The 21,185-nt window shown below is 38.3% G+C and overlaps 1 protein-coding gene across 1 annotated transcript in view; it reads left to right on the plus strand.

Annotated features, from left to right (window-relative positions):
• The window catches only part of PTPRN2 (protein tyrosine phosphatase receptor type N2), a gene marked incomplete at both ends in the record, with an annotated part of 656,586 nt that overhangs the window by 149,023 nt on the left and 486,378 nt on the right, over window positions 1-21,185 (plus strand). The window contains one exon of the mRNA XM_084279942.1: window positions 20,665-20,778. Within this exon, the coding sequence (XP_084136068.1) occupies window positions 20,665-20,778 (114 nt within the window). The remainder of the gene's footprint in view (window positions 1-20,664; window positions 20,779-21,185) is intronic.

The following is a 21,185-nucleotide window of genomic DNA, read 5'->3' on the forward strand; positions in this document are numbered from 1 at the left end:
TTATTAGAAACCATTGATTTCTAAAGGGTTTTCACTGTTCATATTTTATTCCACTTTACTAAATCAAAGAAAATCAATACTATACAGAACAGTAAGATTTTATAAGAGGTTGCTGGTTTGAAAAGTATGGGAGTTTTATTTGAAATTTTGGAAAATACATAGCAAATCTGCATTTACACATTTAATTTGAGACTTTTTCTCATCTTGAATGCAGGCTCAGAATGTGTTAGGCTTATTTCTTATAAATAATACCAGTTTTAATTCCTTTTTCTGTTTTACCAGTTACCTAAGGCTTTATCTCCTTTGTATTAATTTTCAAATAAGCACCTTTGCCCTTCTCCCTTATATCCCCCGTGTTTGACAGAACCTGTTTGTAACCATTCATAAGCCAACTTAAAGCTGTCCTTCAGATTCCTTCTTGAAATTCTCCTCTGTGAAGCATACAAAGTATACTCAGGGAACTGGACTGTGTTTAGTATTGCTTGTTATTCTGGCTGGTATTGCCATGCTCCTACTTGTATATCTGTGTCTGAATTCCATAAGTACTCATTTATAAATGTAATCTCCTTGGGGGAGAGTTTTTTAAAATTATCATTTTATTTTATATGTATATGTAATATTAACATATTATATATATGCACATATAAAATATAGTTAAATATATATGGATGGATTTTTTGTTGTATGTTTGCATTTCAAACATATCTTCCAAACAATTATAGAGAATGGGAGGCACTACTATGATATCAATAATTGAAACGACTGGTGTAAAAGGCATGTAGGAAGATTTGTGGATCTTACAGCATAAGTACCTTTCCTTTGGTTCTGGGTGCTATTTAATGTCTGACTGGTACCTGTAAGGTCAGTACTGTATGCAAATCTTTGGCTTAGCAATGTAGGATGATCTATGTGAATTTCGCTTTGATTCAATTTATTTAAATTCTGACTGTAACCATCATATTTTGACATTTACTCATTGCCTGAAATGGATGCACTGATGGCCATTATCAAATAAGTCTCATGTTAACTAAAACTACGAAGCTCCTATTTTTAGCTGTAATTTTCTTCTATAACAGATTATAATTTTTTACCGTTATTTGAAAGCAGTTTGATTATTTGAAGGAATGTCCTCATATTCTGTATTTCACATTCACTTATAGTATCAAATGCTCAGACCAATGGATCCTGTTAAATCAAGAATAAACACTTGATACATAAGTATAGTGTATCCAACTGATTCAGCTGTAGCGGGCACTTCTCTCTGAAGTGATTTAAAAATTAACTGTTAGAAATTGACTATGATACAAATCACAGAAAACCAGTTCTGTTTTTCTAAGAATAAAAATAAGACTTGAAAATGTATCTGAATACACTTAAATAACTATATTTAAGAACACCCCGCTTAATGCTAGGAAATTAACAGTCGTTTTATTCATTTGGAATAGAAATGCCTTCAACCTTTTAGGGAAAGCAAGAGCAAATTACAGCCAAATTTTCATTTCACAAGTCATCTTCATCCAGGATAAGCCAGGGCCCCAAGGTCAATTCTTCAATTTGGTATCCTATTTCCATAATGTTATTCTGCAGTGTACTTTCATTATTACTGGAGCAGTGCTCGCTTTCCTATTAGTTTTATAAATGGCTATGTTAATGCCTTTTTGCAGACAAAACCACCTTTTGTTAATATCCCAGTGGATTTCTTAAGGATTAAAATATATTTTTAAGCAGCCATTGGTTCTATTTATATTTTTTCATTGATGATTAGCCCTTGTCACCTACCCAAAAGTGGCATTGTTCAAACAGAGATCGAAGCAGTTTTTAAGAAGATGTGTTGAGTGATTGGCTTGACTGACAGAAAAGAAATAATTAGAAGCTGATAATTCTGAGAATCTTTGTAAAATTTAGTAATAGCTAAAGCCATGCAACAGTAGGGGAAAAAAGGTATGGGGGAAAAATGTGTTCTGGCCAGGGTTTAGCCTTTTGTGGAGTTGTACAGATAAAACTGTTTTCTTTGTCTTTTCTCTGCTGTTAGTAGTGATAAGGTACCATTTCAGCTCAGCTGGTGTATAGCTTTTACCCCTAAAAATGTGCCAATTTGGTTTTAGGTAAATAGACATTTACTTCTACAACTGTAGTATATGCATAAATTATTATATTTTATTTGATATTGTCCCCAAGGCAACAATGGATGGAACATGTCTGCTGTGTTCATTAGTGTACATCCTTGCTACATCCTTGTGTTTACTGTGCAGCTAGGTATTGAGTAAGTAGTCCTCTGCAGACCTCGGATATAGTGGAAAATCCCAGGTTTTGGGAGCCATGTTGATGAAATTTGTCTTTGTGGGGTGCCTTTTGATAGGGTGATAAGTGATTTATATGCATAAAATATAATTTTATTCAGGAATGTATGGTGAAATAAGTTATTAATTGATTGATTTTCCGTAGTCTACATATCTAGTCCAACTGCCTGACCACTTTTCAGTGCTGACCAGAAGTTGAAGCATGTTATTCAGGGCCTTGTCTGAATGCCTGTGAAACACTGACAGGCTTGGGGCATCGACCACCTCTTTGGGAATCCTGTTCCAGTGTGTCACCACCCTGTCTGTAAAGAAATGCTGTCTGAACCTCCCAACATAGCTGTGAAACATTCCCATATGTCCTCTCACTGGATCCAATGGCAAAGAGCTCAGAACCTCTCTCTCCACTTCCCCTCTTCAGGAAGCTGCAAAGAGGAATGAAGTCATCCCCCAGCCTCTTTTTTTACAAACTAGCTAAAACTAAAGTCCTGCTTCTCATAGGACATTGCCTTCCAACCCTCTCACCAGTTTTGTTGCCCTCCTATGCACACATTCAAAGACATCATGTCCTTCTGAAATTGTGTGGCCCAGCCCTGCACACAGTACTCAAGGTGAGGACACACCAGCACTGCGTGCAGCGGGATAATCAACTCTTGAGTGGCTGGTGATGCTATTTGGTCCAACTTAATATGTTTATGAAGTGGATTTTTGTAACAGAAGATATATCTTAACAGGAAATTTATCTCCCTGCAAACAGCTATCCAAACAGCTATGTTTAATTTCTGAAATCAGACTGATAAATGTTTGATACCTGACCGTGACCTGCTGCAGCTGGAACAAACCAAATGCCATTGTGGCTTAGTAACATCAGGACAGAGCCATCCTTTGGCATTGTTCAGCATAGCCATTGTGTTTTAATTGTGTCTCCTTAAAAAGAGAAAGCTTTCACAATGTATTTTTTTTTTAACATCCTGAGATATTTGTAGGTCTTGGGGATGTATGGCCTAGTACTTTGTCATGGAGCTCAGGCACCTCTGACATACTGCCTCTGATGAAGTTATTTAGGTTGAAATTTTCAAACTTGAATGCTTAAATATGAGTGTATCTATAACACTATGACAGGTTGTTAGCAATCTGCTGCATACTGTGTGCTGTTGTGCCAAAGGCAATTTGGGATACGCAAGCACTTTAAAAAAAAACAAACCAGAAAACCCCACCTCCAAAAAACCAAATAAAAAACAAACAATAAACCTCCCACAAACAAACAAACAAACCCCCCCCAAAGAGCATTGTTATTTTAGTACCTAATACTAAGTCAGGTTTCCAAGGTATAGTATACTCTGATTTGGAGCAAAGTTCAGAGGTCTTTGATGTAGACTTTAGCTAGCATCCCACACTGTACAGGTGGAACCAGTTTAGATCATGAACATATTTGGATATTCTCAGAAAGACTTATTAACTTCTGTGATGGAGATCACTATTGTGGTTAAATTACTTCTAGACCTCCTCTGCATGTGTTTAGCTAAGTCCAGTGCACCTACTTCTTGGGCTTTCGCTAAGTGTCCTGTTCCTAGCTGGGTGCTGGTGCGAACATCTGCAGGTGGAGAGATGCTCTAGGTTCACCTGAGCTCTGTTTAGTCACTTTGCTGAGTGCAAGTTAAGAACTGACAGTCTCTCCAGAGTCAGCGTGGAAAGGCGCTTTTGCAGTTTAATTCATCCTACCTAACATAAAATTTGGAATATCTTCTAAACATACTCCTCTCTCTCTTTCTCTTTTGGAGACTTCCTCCATAGTGTTCTTTATTTCTTTTAAAAATCTCCATAGGTATTGTGGCTTCCAGCGTATACGTGTTGTCTATTAGTTAAGATACTTTATATTAAAAAACTGTCAAAGAAACGAAAGCAATTTCATACGGTTCCCAAATTAATGACAGTCTGCTTGCACATTGGTTGCTTTCTGTTGGCATCTGGGTCCTAGAACAGACTGCCATTCTTAATCATATTTTAATTTTCAAATAAATTGCTTTCATTATCCTTTCATTTACAATACCATGTGTGCATTACTGCTCATTAATGTTTGTCATCTACTTTGCTGAGACTGGGTTTTTAAATAGCCATGGTTGCAATGCAGTAATTAAAGATGATCCATGTTGGTTTTGTAGAAATTATTCTGAAGCCTTCTAACCAAAAGAAAAAGAAGAAAAAAAAAAAAAGGAAATCCAAACCAGAGTGCTCTTGAAATCAATTCCTTAAATGTATGGAAGCGGCTCAGCGTAAGTGCTTTGCCTGTAGGTAAAAAGATGGCATTTCTAATGGTTCTACTAGAATGGTGCCTAATGATGGATCTGTATGGAAACTATATTTCTCTGTAATTACTGACAGCCCTGTTGGTTTTGAGTAAAAGATTTTGTACTATATATAAGCTAAGATTTTTTTTCCCATATTGCTTTGCAAAAATTTTTATTCCACTATCAGTTTAGCATTGCTAGCTTTAGTTCAGCTGATTCCTTTCCCCTCTTCTTCCACTCCAGACAATAAAATTATGAAAGGACTGAAACAACATGACAGAGATCTTAAAATTACACTTTTGGAACAGAATCACTGTGGGACAGAAGTCAAAACAGCAGCAGTAACCTTTGCTGCAGATTTGGCCTAGCCATCTTCCCTAAACTGTACATCATCATATGGTAATTCTTCCTGTATCTGCACTTGCAGCTAGTATTTGCTTGCCTGTGACGCAGCCTGTATGACTGATTTCGTGCACACACAAAATTGTGGATCTCCATACCTGTGCCTATCTGATATTTTTTATTCCTTTGCCCCTTAACTGTATGTACTCAGCTTTGAAAATCTGGCCCTTGGGGATCCTCGTGTGGATGTTCAAAAGTAATCTCACTTCTGATACAGCACAGGAGTAAAGGGACAATTATAAATTATTCAAAGAGAAATGTAAATGGATTTTTGAACTATGATACTTATTATGAACTGACAGTGAATTGGTTATTTTTCTTGTAATAATGTTTTAAGAAGTAACTTCAGGTGGTGGATACATCCTAACACAAGAGTGTTTGGCCCCAACAGTTGATGCACTGTTCTTGATGGGACTTGAAGCTTACAGTCCTGCAGTCACCTGCAGTGCTTCTGTGTCTCACTATGTGGTCATGGCTGAAGAAGTGTCTCATTTATATCAGGCTGCATTTGCTTCCGAGATGAAAAGATGAAATACATTCTGCTTCTTTCAGTCTGAGCCATCATTTGCTCTTAATGAACCTTGTCACCCCTCCATGACTAAGATCTTAACACCTTCTCCCTGGCTCAGAACAAAAAGCAAATGGCTTAAGAAGTAAAATTACTGGTGTTCCCAGTTTTTTTCTGCAGTTTATGTATCTTTATGGAAGTGTAGTGATGGGAATATATTTGGAAATGCAAAACTGTAGCGAAGGGGATATATTTGGAAATACATCTAGGCTTTTTTGTGTTGTTACACTCTGGTTAAAATCATGCTCCTTACATTATTCAAATAATAATTTCAAATAGATTCAATTAGTGATAAATCAATAGATTCATATTAGAAATAAATTTATAAATTGGTGACAGAAGAAACCTCAAGACCTCTATTTGAGCCTACTCATACTTTATTATTGTATTAAAACAAGTTGAAATGGGTGTAACACCTCCTCTTAGTATCCATTAGCCGAAGAGCCAAGCTGGGTGAAAACTGATAGCACCTCAGCTAATGTTGAATCCACAGAATTTTTTTGAATTTGCTCTTTTGTTCTGGCTAATCCGTTTATCAAAGCCTTGTGACTTTATTCAGATATCAAGGGGTGTATCTGTTCGATGTAACGATTTAGATTTTTGTGTAGTCAGCATGTACCATCACCTTCAATATGTACCTCACTGTCTTTGTTACCTCTGGAGGAAACCTGTAGCAGCTACACTCCTAACTTACCTTTTGAATTTCATATGCAAGGTTTGGTGAGCTGAATCAGATTTAAAAATACTTTTCCCTAAAACTCAGGCCATTTAGTATGAAGAGAAACATTGCCTTGATTTGTTGTTAGAAATAATATTTTTTCTTATATGAAATTTCTCTATTGTCATTAATACTGAAAAATAGGGCACAAGTAAGCAGAGAAGTTGATAACCTTGCTCTAGGTCATTCATTGAAGTACTTTGTACCACCTTCCTGGGCAGCCTGTTCCAGTGCCTCACCACCCTTGTAGTGAAGTATTGTTTCTTAATATCTAATCTAAATCTACCTTCTTCCAATTTAAAGCTATTCCCCCTCATCCTATCACTACATGCCCTTCTACAAAGTCCCTCCCCAGCTTTCCTGTAGCCCCTTCAGGTACTGGAAAGTCACTATAAGATCTGCCTGGAGCCTTCTCTTCTCCAGGCTGAACAAGCCCAACTCTCTCAGCCTGTCTTCACAGGAGAGTCCAGCCCTCTGATGATCTTCGTGGCCCTGCTCTGCACCCGTTCCAACAGTTCCATGTCCTTCTTACGTTGGGGACTCCAGAATTGGACACAGTACTCAAGGTGGGGTCTCATGAAAGCAGAGTAGAGGGGCAGAATCACCTTCCTTGTCCTGCTGGCCGTGCTCCTTTTCATGCAGCCCAGGATATGGTTGGCCTGCTGGGTTGTGAGTGTGCATTGTCGGCTCATGTTAAGCTTCTCATCCACCAGCACCCCTAAGTCCTCCTCTGCAGGATTGCTCTCTAGAAAATCACCTCCCAACCTGTATTGATGACAAGGATTGTCCTGACCCAGATGCAGGGGCCCACTTCTTAAGCTTCTCCAGGTCTGTCTGGATGACATCCCATCCTTTTGATGTGTCTACTGTACCACTCAGCTTGGTATCATCTGAAAACTTGCTGAGGGTGCACTTAACCTCATTGTCAGGAGTGAATCCTGTTCTGAAAGTGAGACTATTGTCATATCACACTGTATCTTGATCAAATAAGACATTTCATAGAATCATAGAACTATTAAGGTTGGGAAGGACCTCTACGATCATCAACTGTCAACCCAACACCATCATGCTGATTAAACCATGTCCCTAAGTACTACCTCTGCACATTTTTTTTAATGCCTCCAGTGATGGTGACTCCACCACCATTTCAACCTAAGCACTATCAGAACTTTGTAATCACTTTTGCCTAGGAATCTGCAGTGCCAAAGAAAGGTGATCAGCTTCTGTAGAGGATCTTCATCCTATGGACTTCATACTACAGCAAAGCCTTAAATTTTCATGAAGGGTATGATATGATACTTGCAGCACTTTGCAACTACTTTTTTTGGGATTTTTGCTTTTTTTAAAAACTGTGATAAAGCAAGACAGGCACGGGTCACTGAGGCTGCAGTAGAGAGGAATGCATAGGCAAATGGTTGTTTTTAAGCATGGAAATATTCCCAGTAGCATTTGGAGACTTGCAATGAATGCAAATTTAGGCTTGTGCTTAATGGTAATGGCATCCATTGGAGTTTGTGCGAAAAGATGCTGGGTAACACAGCATCCCTCAGCAGTACTTGTAGCTCCAAATGCTTATTAATATTTGCCTTAAATCCAAAGCTGGACTTTGTGTCAAGGACAGAGAATTCCATGAGTGTAGAATTTGTTGCAGGTTATACCTTTCATTTACTGGGCATGGGTAAATATATCAAAGACAAAATTTTGGGGAGGTCATAGCTCTATGAATATCATGGCTTTTGGATGTAAAAAAGGTCCAAAATTTTTTCTATTTTTTTTAATTAGATTTTCTTATCTAGTGAATATGTCTAAGCATATTCTCACACTTATATACCAATTTTTCTAGTGGTGGGTAGAGATACAACTCCGTATATGCTGATCATAAGATCCAAATTCAATGGCAGTTAGTATTCATCATAGCTCTGTATGGCCCCAGATTTAAATTTTGGTAACCAGATATTCAGAAAAGGTGAGTATACTAAAAAAAAAAATCATAATCAGTAGAGATGCAATACGGATTTGCTCCAGTACATGAAGAGTATCAATATTCAGACAGAAAATCAGAATCTGTACAGTGTTGAAGCCAGGAGAGAGAAGCAGTAATACTGTTGAAGAAATGTAATGTTGTCAATTCTGCATAGATTGTCTTACTCTGGTAATGGTTATCAAGGTTTGAGGAATATCCCACCTGCTGTGAGAAGACATCCTGCAACACGCTGAAGCTGCTGCAGTAGCTTTAGAATAAGCAGCGGACGCTTGCGTTTCAGTAATGTAATAGGGATCTGCGCAGCCCTTGTCTCTCTGTGTCAGAGGTATCAGTAATGTCAGTGAATTGCTGAGGACTCGCCAATGATGTTAAAAAAAAAAACCCCCAAAAAATCTTGTTTATGTAGATCTATTTTTCTGTTTGTTTTGTGATATTAAAATAAGCAGAGCAGAAAATGATAGATGATTTTTTTTTTATTTTTCTTTTTTAAGTAACAGTCACTGTCCAGATAAGGTGAGGGCTAAAAGATTTCTCTTCTTCATACCACGTAATATGCCATTTTCATTTTGTGCTGCTTATAACCCTGAGTGTCACAGCTTTCTATTCTAGTCTGAATAGTCAATGAAACATTATGAAGCCGATAAGAAAAGCTGGTCCCCGTTACTTGGCAACGGCTGTTAAGCAGAGCTGAGTGCTGTTGATTGAGGAGATTAGCTGCCATAGATAAACCTCCTCTTTTTGCTGCCCTGCTGCTTATCTTTCCACCCATAACAAGTTGCACCAAATATGACAGCAGCCGGTGGTTTAGGCAGAAGATGAACTTTGCGGCAAACGAAGTTGGTGCGAAAGACTCGGGGTGCTGATTTTAAAATCCTGAATTTATTGAAATGTGTAGGCTGTCTTCTGGACTGTCCTTTCTTGACTTCGGGGCAAGCAGGTTTATTTGAAAGGGTGATGCACCAGATGTGAGAGAAACGGGTTGTCCTGTTCCTGCCTGCTCCATTCATAAACACAGAAAATAGCAGCAAGTATTTTGAAGAGCTGTCTCTGGCTCCTCTTCTTACTGAGGCTGGAGAAATAAATGGCATGCACTGTAAAATTATTGCTTTATTAAACATGCAGAAGTTAGATTAAAAAACAAAAACCTGACTAGTTTGGTTGCTTTCTTTCAGATAAAGTGCTATTGTAGAATGAACAAAAGTATCTACATACATTTGATTCATCAGAAATTGTTTATATATACACACATGGCATGGAAATCTTTCTAGATTTGATATATCCAAATTCAATTTCACCCGAAAAGGACTTTGTTGACTGGCAAATTAGAGCTGAAATATTGCTAGGGATAGAAGGTGGTGGCTATTTTCTTCCTTAGGGTTCATGTTTCTTTTGCCTCCACACTTCAGGTATGTTGGTTTATCCCTTTGCTTTCATCAGTGAATGTGCAGTGCTGTTTAGGTTTTTCCCTTTGGAGAAGCCTTTGGCAATGTCCATATTGCTGCCTGGGAGCTGCTCTCCCTTTGTAAACCTCTCTGCTGTCCAGAATGGGAGTGGAGGCTTGGCTGGTTGAGTCACCATCCCTGGATGCCTTTAAAAAAAGGGTAGATGAGGTACTTAGGGATCTGGTTTAGTATAGGGCAGGAACAGGTTGGATTTGATGATACTAAAGTTCTTTTCCAACCTAGTGATTCTGTGAGTCTGTAACTGGGGAATGGCAAAGTCCTGGCAGGAGGATGAAACTCTGAGGTGACACACTAAGAACAGTAGTCTTCATGCGGAGCTCTGGGGAAATAGTTATCTATCTAGTAAGTGTCATTTGGTCAGCAAAATTATTTAAATGTGTGTTATTTTCAGTGACAGAAGCAGAAGTAACTTTCAGTAATCCAGCAGAAGCTTCGGAGTAATAGATTTTGGGTAGAGGCACTTTTCCTCACTGAGGGTTACAATCCTTTTTGTTAGCTCCATCAAAACATATTAAGGGGGGTGTGTGTGTGGAAAAAGAGATGGTTTCTGCCTGGAAAAGCATTCAAATGGAGTGTGAGACAACATACAGATAGGCTATTTTCTGTATAGTTTTGTTATCCCAAGAAAGAATCTGCACTTTACAAGCAGTATAGTACAAGGGAGAAATTCAGAAAGCTACACTATGGTGCTCATTAGTAAAATATTATTTCAGTGGGGATTTTTGCTGATCCTGTAGTCCTGGCTTTCAAGTTTTTGGTTTTGGGTTGGTTTTTTTTTCATCTTTGATGAACTGTTATTTCCTCCTTTTGTTGCATGAATACTTTGTTCAAAATTATTCTTATTTATGCTGTCTTCTTTTAAGAAGTATATATGCTGAGTATAGAACTTTGGTATGTAACCACTCAAATTGCAGGAGAATCTAAAGCTGTAAGCAGCTTAAATTCTGCCCCCAAACTCCAGTTAAATAATGGCTTTTAATTGTATACAGTACTTTTAAAAGCACATTGCAACTTGTAATTATGCTGAAATGTAAAATATTTCCTATGAGTTGTATGTATTCTGGGAACAAAATAGGGAACAATTTGGGGTTGCACATTTCACATGCATTGAGGGGTCTTCACACCTGTTGCAGAAGTAGAAAAATCCCGCTCTTCAGATCCATTCTTATCATAATTTCAGACATTGCAAGCCTTAAAAGTTGTTATAAACTGTAACACACAAAACTGAGAAGAATTAAATACTTCTGAAACTGCTCCCAGCTCTATTCCAGCTCTCTGCTCCCGTATCATTTCATCTGTCTGCGGGCTTACTTAGAGACAAAAGATCATCCTCTATTCTGAAGGCTTCTGTGCTGGACGAGACATTTCACCGTAGGGCTTTTTCCAGCCCGTAGATAATCTCGTTTGCTGCTCTCAACGTCCTTTCCAAAATTTATCACTCATTTTAAATTTTGGACACCAGAACTCTGCATTCCCACACTGACCTCATCAATGCTGCATGCCGAATGACATCACCTCTTTCTTCCAACTTCTTCCTGTCATGTTCATATATCCACGAACCTTATCAGGGCTTTTGCTCTGGTACAGTCTCAGGCTGATTGCTGGGGTCTGAACCGAGCAAGGAGGTCGGTAATGTTTCATGCCCTTCACCTATTGCCATCAGCAAAGCTACAGGCGGTGCTCAGGCTCTGTCACACAGAGAGGGGATGGCTGTATCCAGACCGGTAATTCATCGCGATAGAAATAGTTTTCCCAAATGCAGCTTCTGGTAGGTGGTCCTAGGTATGTAACACCACATTTAGCCATATTAAAGCGCAGTTTGCTTGAAAACTGTCAGGTTTTTCACGCTTGCCAGATGGTTCAGCAGAAACTGTTAGCAACCCTCTGTCAAAGTTTGAGGTGAGGTTCTCATCTGTTCCAGTGCCCGTGCGTAAACTGCCAGGGGCTGCTTGAGATGTGGTAGCTTCTATAGGCGTGCTGATATTTCATACTCAAGAAAGATGCAGAGATTTCTGAGATACCTCCAAACAGTTTTCATCAGTCCACAAGGGAGCAGGACTCTGTGAAGTTACCCTAGTTTACAAGGGCTTCCCCTCCCCTTCCTAAAATTGAAAATTCCTGCTGATGTGTTCAGGTGTGGCATAACATAATTTTCCATAATTTTTGTGCTACTTCCCAGCTAGGGAACAAGATGGAGATCTCTTTATTACTAAAATTTCATGCATGTCTGAAGTCAATTCTATTTAGGAATAAATTCAGTAGGTCAGATTACAGAAGTAATCTGCTGTCTCAATAAATATTATCCTGCAAAGATGGAGAAAGCTTCAAGTTCATCAAAGGTCAGAAGGAGACTGAGTTTACTCTGATAGCTACTGCAGCTGATGAATATGAATGGAGTGGTCGTTAGTCATCTTTTCATGAGAACATTGTCTCCTGCAAACCCATAATAACTAACTCTCAAATTGTAAGTTCTTGGCACTTAGCACAAGTTAAAACTTTCACTAGTTTGTTTTTAATACAGAATGAAAATTAATGCAGAAATCCGTTTTGCTGAACATGTTTCCTCACAGAGTTATTTTTGCCTTGGGAATACAGATGCAAGAGCAGCTACAGTCTGATCACACAGTGAAGACACTGCCAGAACCAAAGTGGTTCTTGGCACCAACCGAAAACGTAATGGGGATCCTTGAAGTGACTGAAGTACATCTCGGTGATACTTGGAAAATTAGTGTGCATAAATAAGCATTAGTATATTTGCATCTCATTGCTTCCATAAATAAATTCTTAGTCCCTCTAGTAACCTCTGTTCATAAATGCATATTGAATGAAACAAAAAGAATCTGTTATGTTTCATCATTCCCTATTGCTCCGGCTTAATTTTAAACAGTGCAAGCAATAGGAGCTCCATTGCTATTCCAGGAGGGACTTGAACAGCTTCAGAACAGTTTCTCCCTCCTTGAAACTTGTTCTGATTCAGAGTGTTCATTTTTGTCTTTTCACTCCATTTCTCCCAATAATGTCATAACTAATTAATCAACCAGGTAGAATAAACTTCTAGTCTGTTCCCATAAATAATCAGTTCAATGCTTGAGGATCTACGTGGCTACCTCCTTTCTTTCCTTTATCTCTGAACTTCTCTAGTTTATTCGTATCCTTCTGATAATGATTTGGTCAGAGTTTGGTGCAGTATTCTGTCTGTCTTCTGAAAAAACAGAAAAGCTTTTTCTAGATGGGGGTGGTACATGGCTCAGATTTCTCATTAATGAGATAGAAGTGTAAAGTATAAACTGGCATCTTGCAGCCCAAGGACTAAATATGTTAAAGAAAAAGAGATAGCTTTATTGCAAGCCTACTAATACTTAGAGTTGAATTTAAAGTGGTTTTCTTCTTCAGGGAGGATTTATATGTTTAAGTCTTTCCTCTCTTTTTAGTGCCAGTATTGACAAAAAAACCCCAATAAACCTAAACATTGCTGTTCACATGATTTTGATTGCAAGCACTTTTTTCTTGCAGGCTTCATAGCTAATACTGAATGTGTAGTTTTGCTTAGAAAAGTCCTCACTATATTACAATTAGAGCTTCTTGGGTTTTTGTCAAAGGTTTTCTCAAGTCTGCATTGGTCTCCCTGATCAAAAGTAGAGGCAGATGGCTTCTGCGGCTTACAAACTGTAGCAGTCATCTGGCTGTGGAAGATGTTGATTCAGTCACTGCTTTGTCATCCTTTCTTGCCCTCAACGTGGAGCCAAAAAACATAGCTTTCATTCCCCAGTTACCTAGGCTGTGGAAAATTCTCTAGGAAGGACCAAGTTATTCAAGCATTATTCAGCTGGAACATTAGCTCTAGCAGTGAAAATTTTAAGACTTGCTTTCTTTCCATCTCTACTTTTTCCTTTCCTTAAACTCTCTCCTGCCCCTTCCTCCCAAGGCCTGGCCACTATCTCTATGGCTGGGAGGCCTACGCATTCCCGGTTGAGACTCAGGTCCGTTTCTGTGCTCTGAACAGTGGTAAAGTAGGCATTGAAATCCAGACCCTGCCTTCTCTTAACTGAATAATTCAACTTAGAGGCTTTTTGGAAGCAGGCAGCACTTCTTTTCATGGCAAGCCTGCTCTCCTCTTGCTTTGTTAAACTTTAGCTAGATTTTCATGGTCCTTTTCTTCCCCGCTCTTGCTGTACTCAAGAGAGAGCAGGATGTTTTAGTTGTTTTCTCTACAATTTAAGTGTTTCTGCTGCAGCTTAAGAAAACCCCTCAAGTGAAAGTGGGAAGGTACAATCCACCACTTAAATTAGCAGGTTAGCACAGAAAGGGATGCTGGAGTGATACTTCCTCTTTGTTGAAGGTTCAATCTTTTTTGTTTTGATGGAGGAAGAGCAGAGTCCTCCAGAACTTGCTCTCAAAACTGCTCCTTGCGACAAGGTGACTGTAAATCCCAGCAGAGCTATTTGCTCTCCGACATGCCTTGGGATGGTTTGGAGCTTTACAGATCCCAGCCCTATCAACAATGTTTGCACAACACCTACCTGGTGCTGCTGGTAATGTGAACTTCTAATATGAACACCTTTGTAACTACTAACAAGGATCCAGTCCTTTCAATCAACAGAAATATTCTGGGTTTATAGGTGTTGGGGTTTTGTTGTTGAAAGCAGACTGACCATCTGGTATCTTCCTTAAAGATCTGTGTCCACAGAGGTGAGGAAAGGCATCAAATCTTGTTAGAGCCTTTTATAGGACTGTTAGGTGGTTTGGTTTTCAGCAGAATTTACAAAGTTACCTTTGCCTTCCAGGCAGCAGTTTCTTTGGTAGCTGGGGAAGAGTCTATTTATCCAGCTGTTAGTAGGAGTGTCCACTGAATGGTATTTTCTCCTTGGATTAAAAAAAAAGTCAAGTTTGGAACATTTTACATTGTTGTTTTCTGCATCTTATGGCATTTCTATTAAACCTACAGCATAAACCTATAAAAACATACTTTGTGCTTTATTTACAGCTGAGGATTTCCTCTCATTGCATAACGTTTTGTGCTTTACGCGCTAGCGAAAGCAGGCCGCCACCACCACGATTTTAAAACAATCCAGACACACTTTCCTTACTTGTCTTAATGGAAACAAACATCCTAATATTTTTAAAAAGGCAATCATTTTATTATTTAATATTAGAGAGCTGCCTTAACTTCTGCATGCCTCTCAGCCATCAGGATGGGGAAGCCTGAGGGTGGCTGTAGCTGCATATTCCAGGTGAAGTCCCCTGGACCCAAAGGCAATAAATCCATAAGGTGACTTGCTTGTGCTCCAGGGCTCATCCCCGACCACGAAGCTGCCCACTAGATGCCACTGTTACTGCTCTGAAACGGAAATAGCCCAGGACTACTGAGGCTGCACAGAGAGAAGCATAATAAAACGGTAAAAAGGTTTTAAAAGTTTAACATGGGGAGAAGGCCTCCTAGGAAGGCTGCGTTCTCCATGGAGCGCTGCAGGTTTGCGATGCAGTTATAACTGTGATTCCAAGCAGCAGCTTTTCGGGCGAACTGCTGCAGTGAGACTTGTAAGCATTTGCTGTTTGAAAGCATTGGAGTCATATTTTCAAGCCACTGCATGAGAAATGACACTGCAGAAGCCACTGTTGCTCTATCTGTATGATGTCTGCCTCATTTCTAAAGAGAATTTAAAAGTAGAGATATAAATTATGAACAAGTCTTTTTTATTAAATGGAATATTAAAAATACACTGTTTGCTGAAAAACTTACTTGTAGATGTTGAACTGTGCGTTTGTGGACTATGTCTTCTTAAATAAGCCTCCTGATATGCAAGTTAATGTTCGCTTCAAGGGACTGCAACATTTAATTTAATTTTGAGGATGCTTTTATTGTTTTGGGTTTGTTTATTTGTTTACTTTTTGTTTTGATGTTCTTTTATTAAAAGAATTTTGAAAACAAACACCATACTGGAAAGAAATACCAGGGAGAGAAGAGTCAAATATTTTAATAATCTCCTTCACAGTTCCTAAAACATTAAACATCTGTGACCTTGAAGTCCAGTATCATGAGAATTGGAGATGCAAATATTATGCTTCCCATTGAAAACGGATGTGCTCTTTCCAATATGCAGCTTAAGGTCTAACATTGGCCTATATGACATCAAGTACTGGTCTTTTCATTAGTTCTGGACTAGTCTTGGACCTTGCAAAACCTTAAACCAACAGCTGGGGAGAAGGAGTAATGTCCATGTTCAATTAGAAGAAAGAATCCTTTTCTTTCAGAAGATTAAGTTGCTGAAGAGCAATGTCCCTTGAACACTGCAGAAACATTAGAGGAAATTCTCTGATGAACTGCAAGAGCAGAAAAGGTACAACCAAAAGCATCAGCACTGTCCATTTGACACACTGCTGGGTCTGTGGCCTTGTTTATATTACAACACAGAAACAAAGGACGATGCCTACAATGTGGGGCAGAACTTATGTTTCTTACAAAGCTCTACTTTATAATTTTTTAACAGTTATCAGGTAATTAGGGCAAGAAAGCTGAAACTTTGATCAGCCTGTGTATGTGAATACTGTCACTGCCTTGAAAGCGGCTTCCTTTCCAGATGCTGCAGGAAGTGCGAAGAGCAGAGCAAAAGAACTGGATGCTACAAAGCATCTGCTTCAAGGCCCCTTTGCAAAGGTCACTTGTCAGCACCATGCGAAAATTTCACTGCATGTAGATCTAAATAATTAATTCCTGCAGAACACAGTCTTTTAATTTACATCTGTCAAGTTTTCATCAGCCTGCAGACAAATTCCAGTGTCTCTAAGAGTCCTCATAGCTTGGCTCAGTAGCAAAATACATGCAGCAGGAATTCTACTATTTTTTTTTTTTGTTGGGTTTTTTGGGGTTTTTTTTGATTAACCAAAACTGTGCCAAGTTTTGTACACATCTTAGTTTCAATTGCTGGAGTAGCCATGCTTGGTAGTTCCAGGATGGTATAGCCGAGGACAACTTATTATACATTGGGGCTTTTTTGTAGGGAATGTTACTTAAAAAGAATTGAATGGATCAGCTGCCGGCAAGTAGTTTTTGCCTTTAAGGTGCAGAGGGTCACTCAGTGTGAGTTTCCAAAGACTTTTTAGCACTTGTTAAGCACATGATGTCTGTCTGCCAAGTGAACATGCTGGTGCCATCATCTCTTCAAAACTGTTTAGAACTGTGGTTTTTTGTGCTTGCCTTTTCCATTATTCAGTGCTTAGATGTCAGTCATACATGTAATGTGGTGTTTCCTTCCTCGGGAGGTAATATAGGTGATAAATATCCACTAATTCATGGCAAATGGGCCATAATCATGAATTAAGAGGGGAGTTTTCTGTTTGCCTCTAAACCTCTCTCAAAAATCACCCTTCCAGAGCTTGTGTTTTGACTTGTTCATGTTTTAATCTATCCATTGTGATTTTTTTCACTAGAAGTTGATAAATATTCAGTGTAAATACATGTACCGTGCTCCAGGGTGTTGTCTCTAATAAGAGGTTCATCTGCCACTATTTGAGATCTTATTGGGCACCTGGGTTATGCTAAATTTGTGTCTTTTAATCTTAGCATTTAACTTCATAATATATATTTGCCAAAATTCAAGATTTTAAATAGTTACTTGTAAAAAGTTATGCTCACATTTTTTTTCTCAAATATTAAAACTATTTGTAAAATAGCTCAATACAAAATACAAAAAGCATTTCACTGTCTCCTTGGGTGTATTATTCTGCTGTTTTAGTCTCTTCTTTGGAAACAAATGTAGAAACCATCTAAAACTCAACATTATCATGCTGTTAACGCAGATGTTTCCAGGTCTAAGTATAACTTATAGGATACTACTATGGAAATTTCAGATACTACTTTTTGCTAACGGTTAGCAAATGATAGCACTTTAATAGCAACCATATGTGCATATTGATGGGTTGTCTCAACTTTCCCTCATTCTGGGCATGTGTAAAGAGCAGATGTCTTCTGCATATTACATTCCTTCTCAGAATACAATCTTAATCAAAGTTCAGAATGAACACACTCTTAACAGCTATAGACATACAGCGGATGGCGGTTATTAAAGCATCACTCATGCTTTGAACTTCCTCTGCTGTATGACATTTGCTGTAAAATCTGGGTGCTTTTCCACTTTCCTTTTGAATTCATGACAACCTTGGGCAATTCACTTAATGGAAGCTGTGAGAGGTCAAACAGGTGCATGAAAGGGTCTACAGACACCAACACTGCAACAGCCTCACATTGCCCAGCGCTGGGGTAGGTGCGGTTGGTCTGTTAAGACACACGATGTATGTACTCGCTGCAAAGATCACAGTGGTTTTGGATAGTCTATGGCAGACTGAGGTGGACAGTTTATAAACATTAGTTGTAATTTAAGTGAAAATACAGTTTGTGATGGACCAAAGCCATTTCTGAATCTGAGCCATATCTATGAAATAGATTTATTGGAAAAAAAAACAATCAGGGGGAACCTTTACAAATACTCTTTGGTAAAATCACTCTCCCCTGCCTTTTTTCCCCACAATCTATGTAGTTTTAAGAAAGTTTAATTGAAAGGTACCCATAAAATTGGTCTGCCTCAGTTTAATTTTTTTAGGTTTCAAATCTTGCCCCAGAAAACTTGCAATCAAATAAAAAATAAAAATCCCAAGAAAATCAATCCCAACCAGAAAAACCCCAAACAAATAGAAAAGCCTCAGAAAATTCCCACTTTTTAAAGAAAAGCTACTGAACCGAACCATGAAATGTACTATTTGCACAACTCTAGCCCAACTGTAATCCCTGCTATAAAGACCCTCTGTATTTTGGAGATGGTATTTGCCAACCGCTCCTTGGGGCATTCTCCCGCTTCTCCACTCTCCTAGTACTGCATTTAGCAGAGCAGAGTGCTATTCGTTATTGTAGCCTCTTCAAACCTTATTATGCCCATATTTCAAGTACAAAAGCTAAAATAACTTGCAGTTTCTCCCTAAGCAGTCACAGTGGTTTCAGATATATTGTATGCTGCAGCTCAGACTCATGTGCTAATTGCTAATTTTAGAATTTAAATAGGTTTTGTTCTATTCAAAAGCAGTAGGCTAAAGGTTTCTGAAAACTCTGTTTTTTGGGCTGGGGAGGAAAGTCTTTGCAAGTGAATTAGCTTTCCATTGAGATATCTTTAAATGTTGCTTACTACAAAAACCTTTAATTTGTGCTTAATGTGCATTACTATATGGACTGTAAAATTGTTTTTAAGGTACGTTATCTTAAAAAAACAAATCATGGAATCTTAATTGTTTATATAAAGAAAGATACTGTCCTAATAATTTGTAGCTGGTAACTGCGGTATTCCAAAGGAGAGCCTGGCTATTTCGAGTCTTGTTTCATTTTGAACAACCTTCCTCTTAAACGCTAAAATGTTCTTCTATTCCTTTCTGAATCAGGACCGTATTTATTCCTGTTATCCATCCATTCACAAGTGACTGATATTTATATACTTTGCTTATTTCCAACTGCAACAGGTTTTTAAATGGAGATGAATATTTTAATCTGCTGTTAGACTGCTTTATACATTATATGGCAGAAAACCAAACCAGATCAGTGTGTGCTGTTTCTAAATTAAACCTAGTTTCCAATAGCAAAATTAGGCTCAGAGGTAAGTTTTTAATTTGGATTAACTTAATTTGGCAGTTGCAAGTGACAGGAGGATTGGAAAGGCAAAGAAAGCAAAAGTTGGCTAATTTCAATGAGGTATTTGTGTTTAACGGTGCAGGCTAATAATGCCCTTTTTCTGCATCCTGGATTGGTTTATGTTCTTTTATGCCATTATTTGTGTTTCGTGAACAGCTGGGCCAGTAGTTCCCATTTTTAGTCTTTTAGCTCTGTGAAGTAGCAGAGAAAGTAATGGACATTTGCAAATTAATACTTACCGTTAATTTTTGCTAATCTGATGTAGCTGTCCTTTTTGAGCATAGATGTAATATCAGAGCAGAAGTAATTACCGTGTTAAAACTAGTACTGCAGTAGAATATTTTGCTAATTAAACTTGTTGCATTTAAATTGCTTCCTTTGGATCACTATATAGAAGAGAACTGTTTTGAACAATAAATGAAACCACTTTCTTTCTCAGAGGCCTGGAATTGCAGATGGTCAGATTGTATGTGAAGCACCTAGGCTCTGAATTAGTCTTTTGTATGAAAGAGAGAAAGGTAATTTGAATGTTTGAACTCCCCGTTCCTCCCACACATACACAGGAAGCTTGTCTCAAAATGAACAATTCTCTAAATAAAGACTAATAAGAAGCTAAATTAATTAGAAGGTGTGATTTGAAAAGACATTGATGAGAAGAGTCTGTCATTTTAGACAAATGGAATGGAGCTAAATAAATTAGGCCACATTAATATCTCATTGTTCTGTGAGCAGCTTTCTTTTATTGCATTCGTTAGAGGGTACTTCTTGAAATGAGCCTTTGCTAGCCATTACGGATTCAGTTCTCATTTACCAGCGCCTACCACACAGCTCCTGCATTAAAAATGTTTCAGCAAATCCTCATCGTTTCTGCAAATTAATATTTATATTTCTGGATGCTGCACTTTTCATCTGTAACATAGTAGGCACTGAGCATTAATATTTTTCTTTTCCCACTGCATTGTCAGTAAAGAAGTCTTACATCAAAAGATTTGGGAGGCAGAAGTCTGAAATTACTTTATAAAATGAACTGTATCCATAACTTGTACCACAGAATCCTCCTCCAACTAATAGTCTTTCCAGTATTTATTTATTTTGATAGAAAATGCCCTGCCTCATGACTTCCAGTAGTCCTTTGATAGTTTTTTAAAATGTCTTTTAAAAGGTTCCTTCAGTATATAATTAGGATACATTGGAAATGCACATCTCGCCACGCGTTTCTTTCCTCTCAGAAAATGAAATGTATATTTTCCCTTTTCTTCTTCTTTCTCCTGCAGATGGAATATTTGGGAGATGTCAGCGAACACCAGTAATAGACACCTATAAGTATGACATTTCACCCCCTGTTCTTCAACGCCTGAGGATGATCCTGGAGAAGCTCTCACACAGAGGTATAGTACAAACTCTGGAGCTGGGTTAGTTGCACAGGGGTTATAATTATGTTGTGCTCCCTCTGAGGTGACATATTCAGAAGTTTTTGAACGCAGTGTGTTTCAGGCCTCATAGTGCAGACTTTATAAAATAAAAAGGCTTTTGACTCCCTGATTCTGCAACAAGGACTAGGTGAAGCAATTTCAGGAGAGGTGCTTCCTTCCTATGCAGTGCTTCTCCCTCTGACTGACACTCAATACAATAAAATTCTAGCATCTATGAATGGTGGTGTCATACAAATAAATCAGCAGGAAAGAAGAATAATTTGCTATGTATACTTTTGCACCACAGCATATTTCAGGGGCAGAAAACACACAACCAGCGACCTAGAAGCAGTGCTTAACTCTCTAATTAGTTCAGAATAAGT

This window comes from Gallinula chloropus (genome assembly GCF_964237585.1).
Source record: "Gallinula chloropus genome assembly, chromosome: 2".
NCBI classification, from domain to species: domain Eukaryota; kingdom Metazoa; phylum Chordata; class Aves; order Gruiformes; family Rallidae; genus Gallinula; species Gallinula chloropus.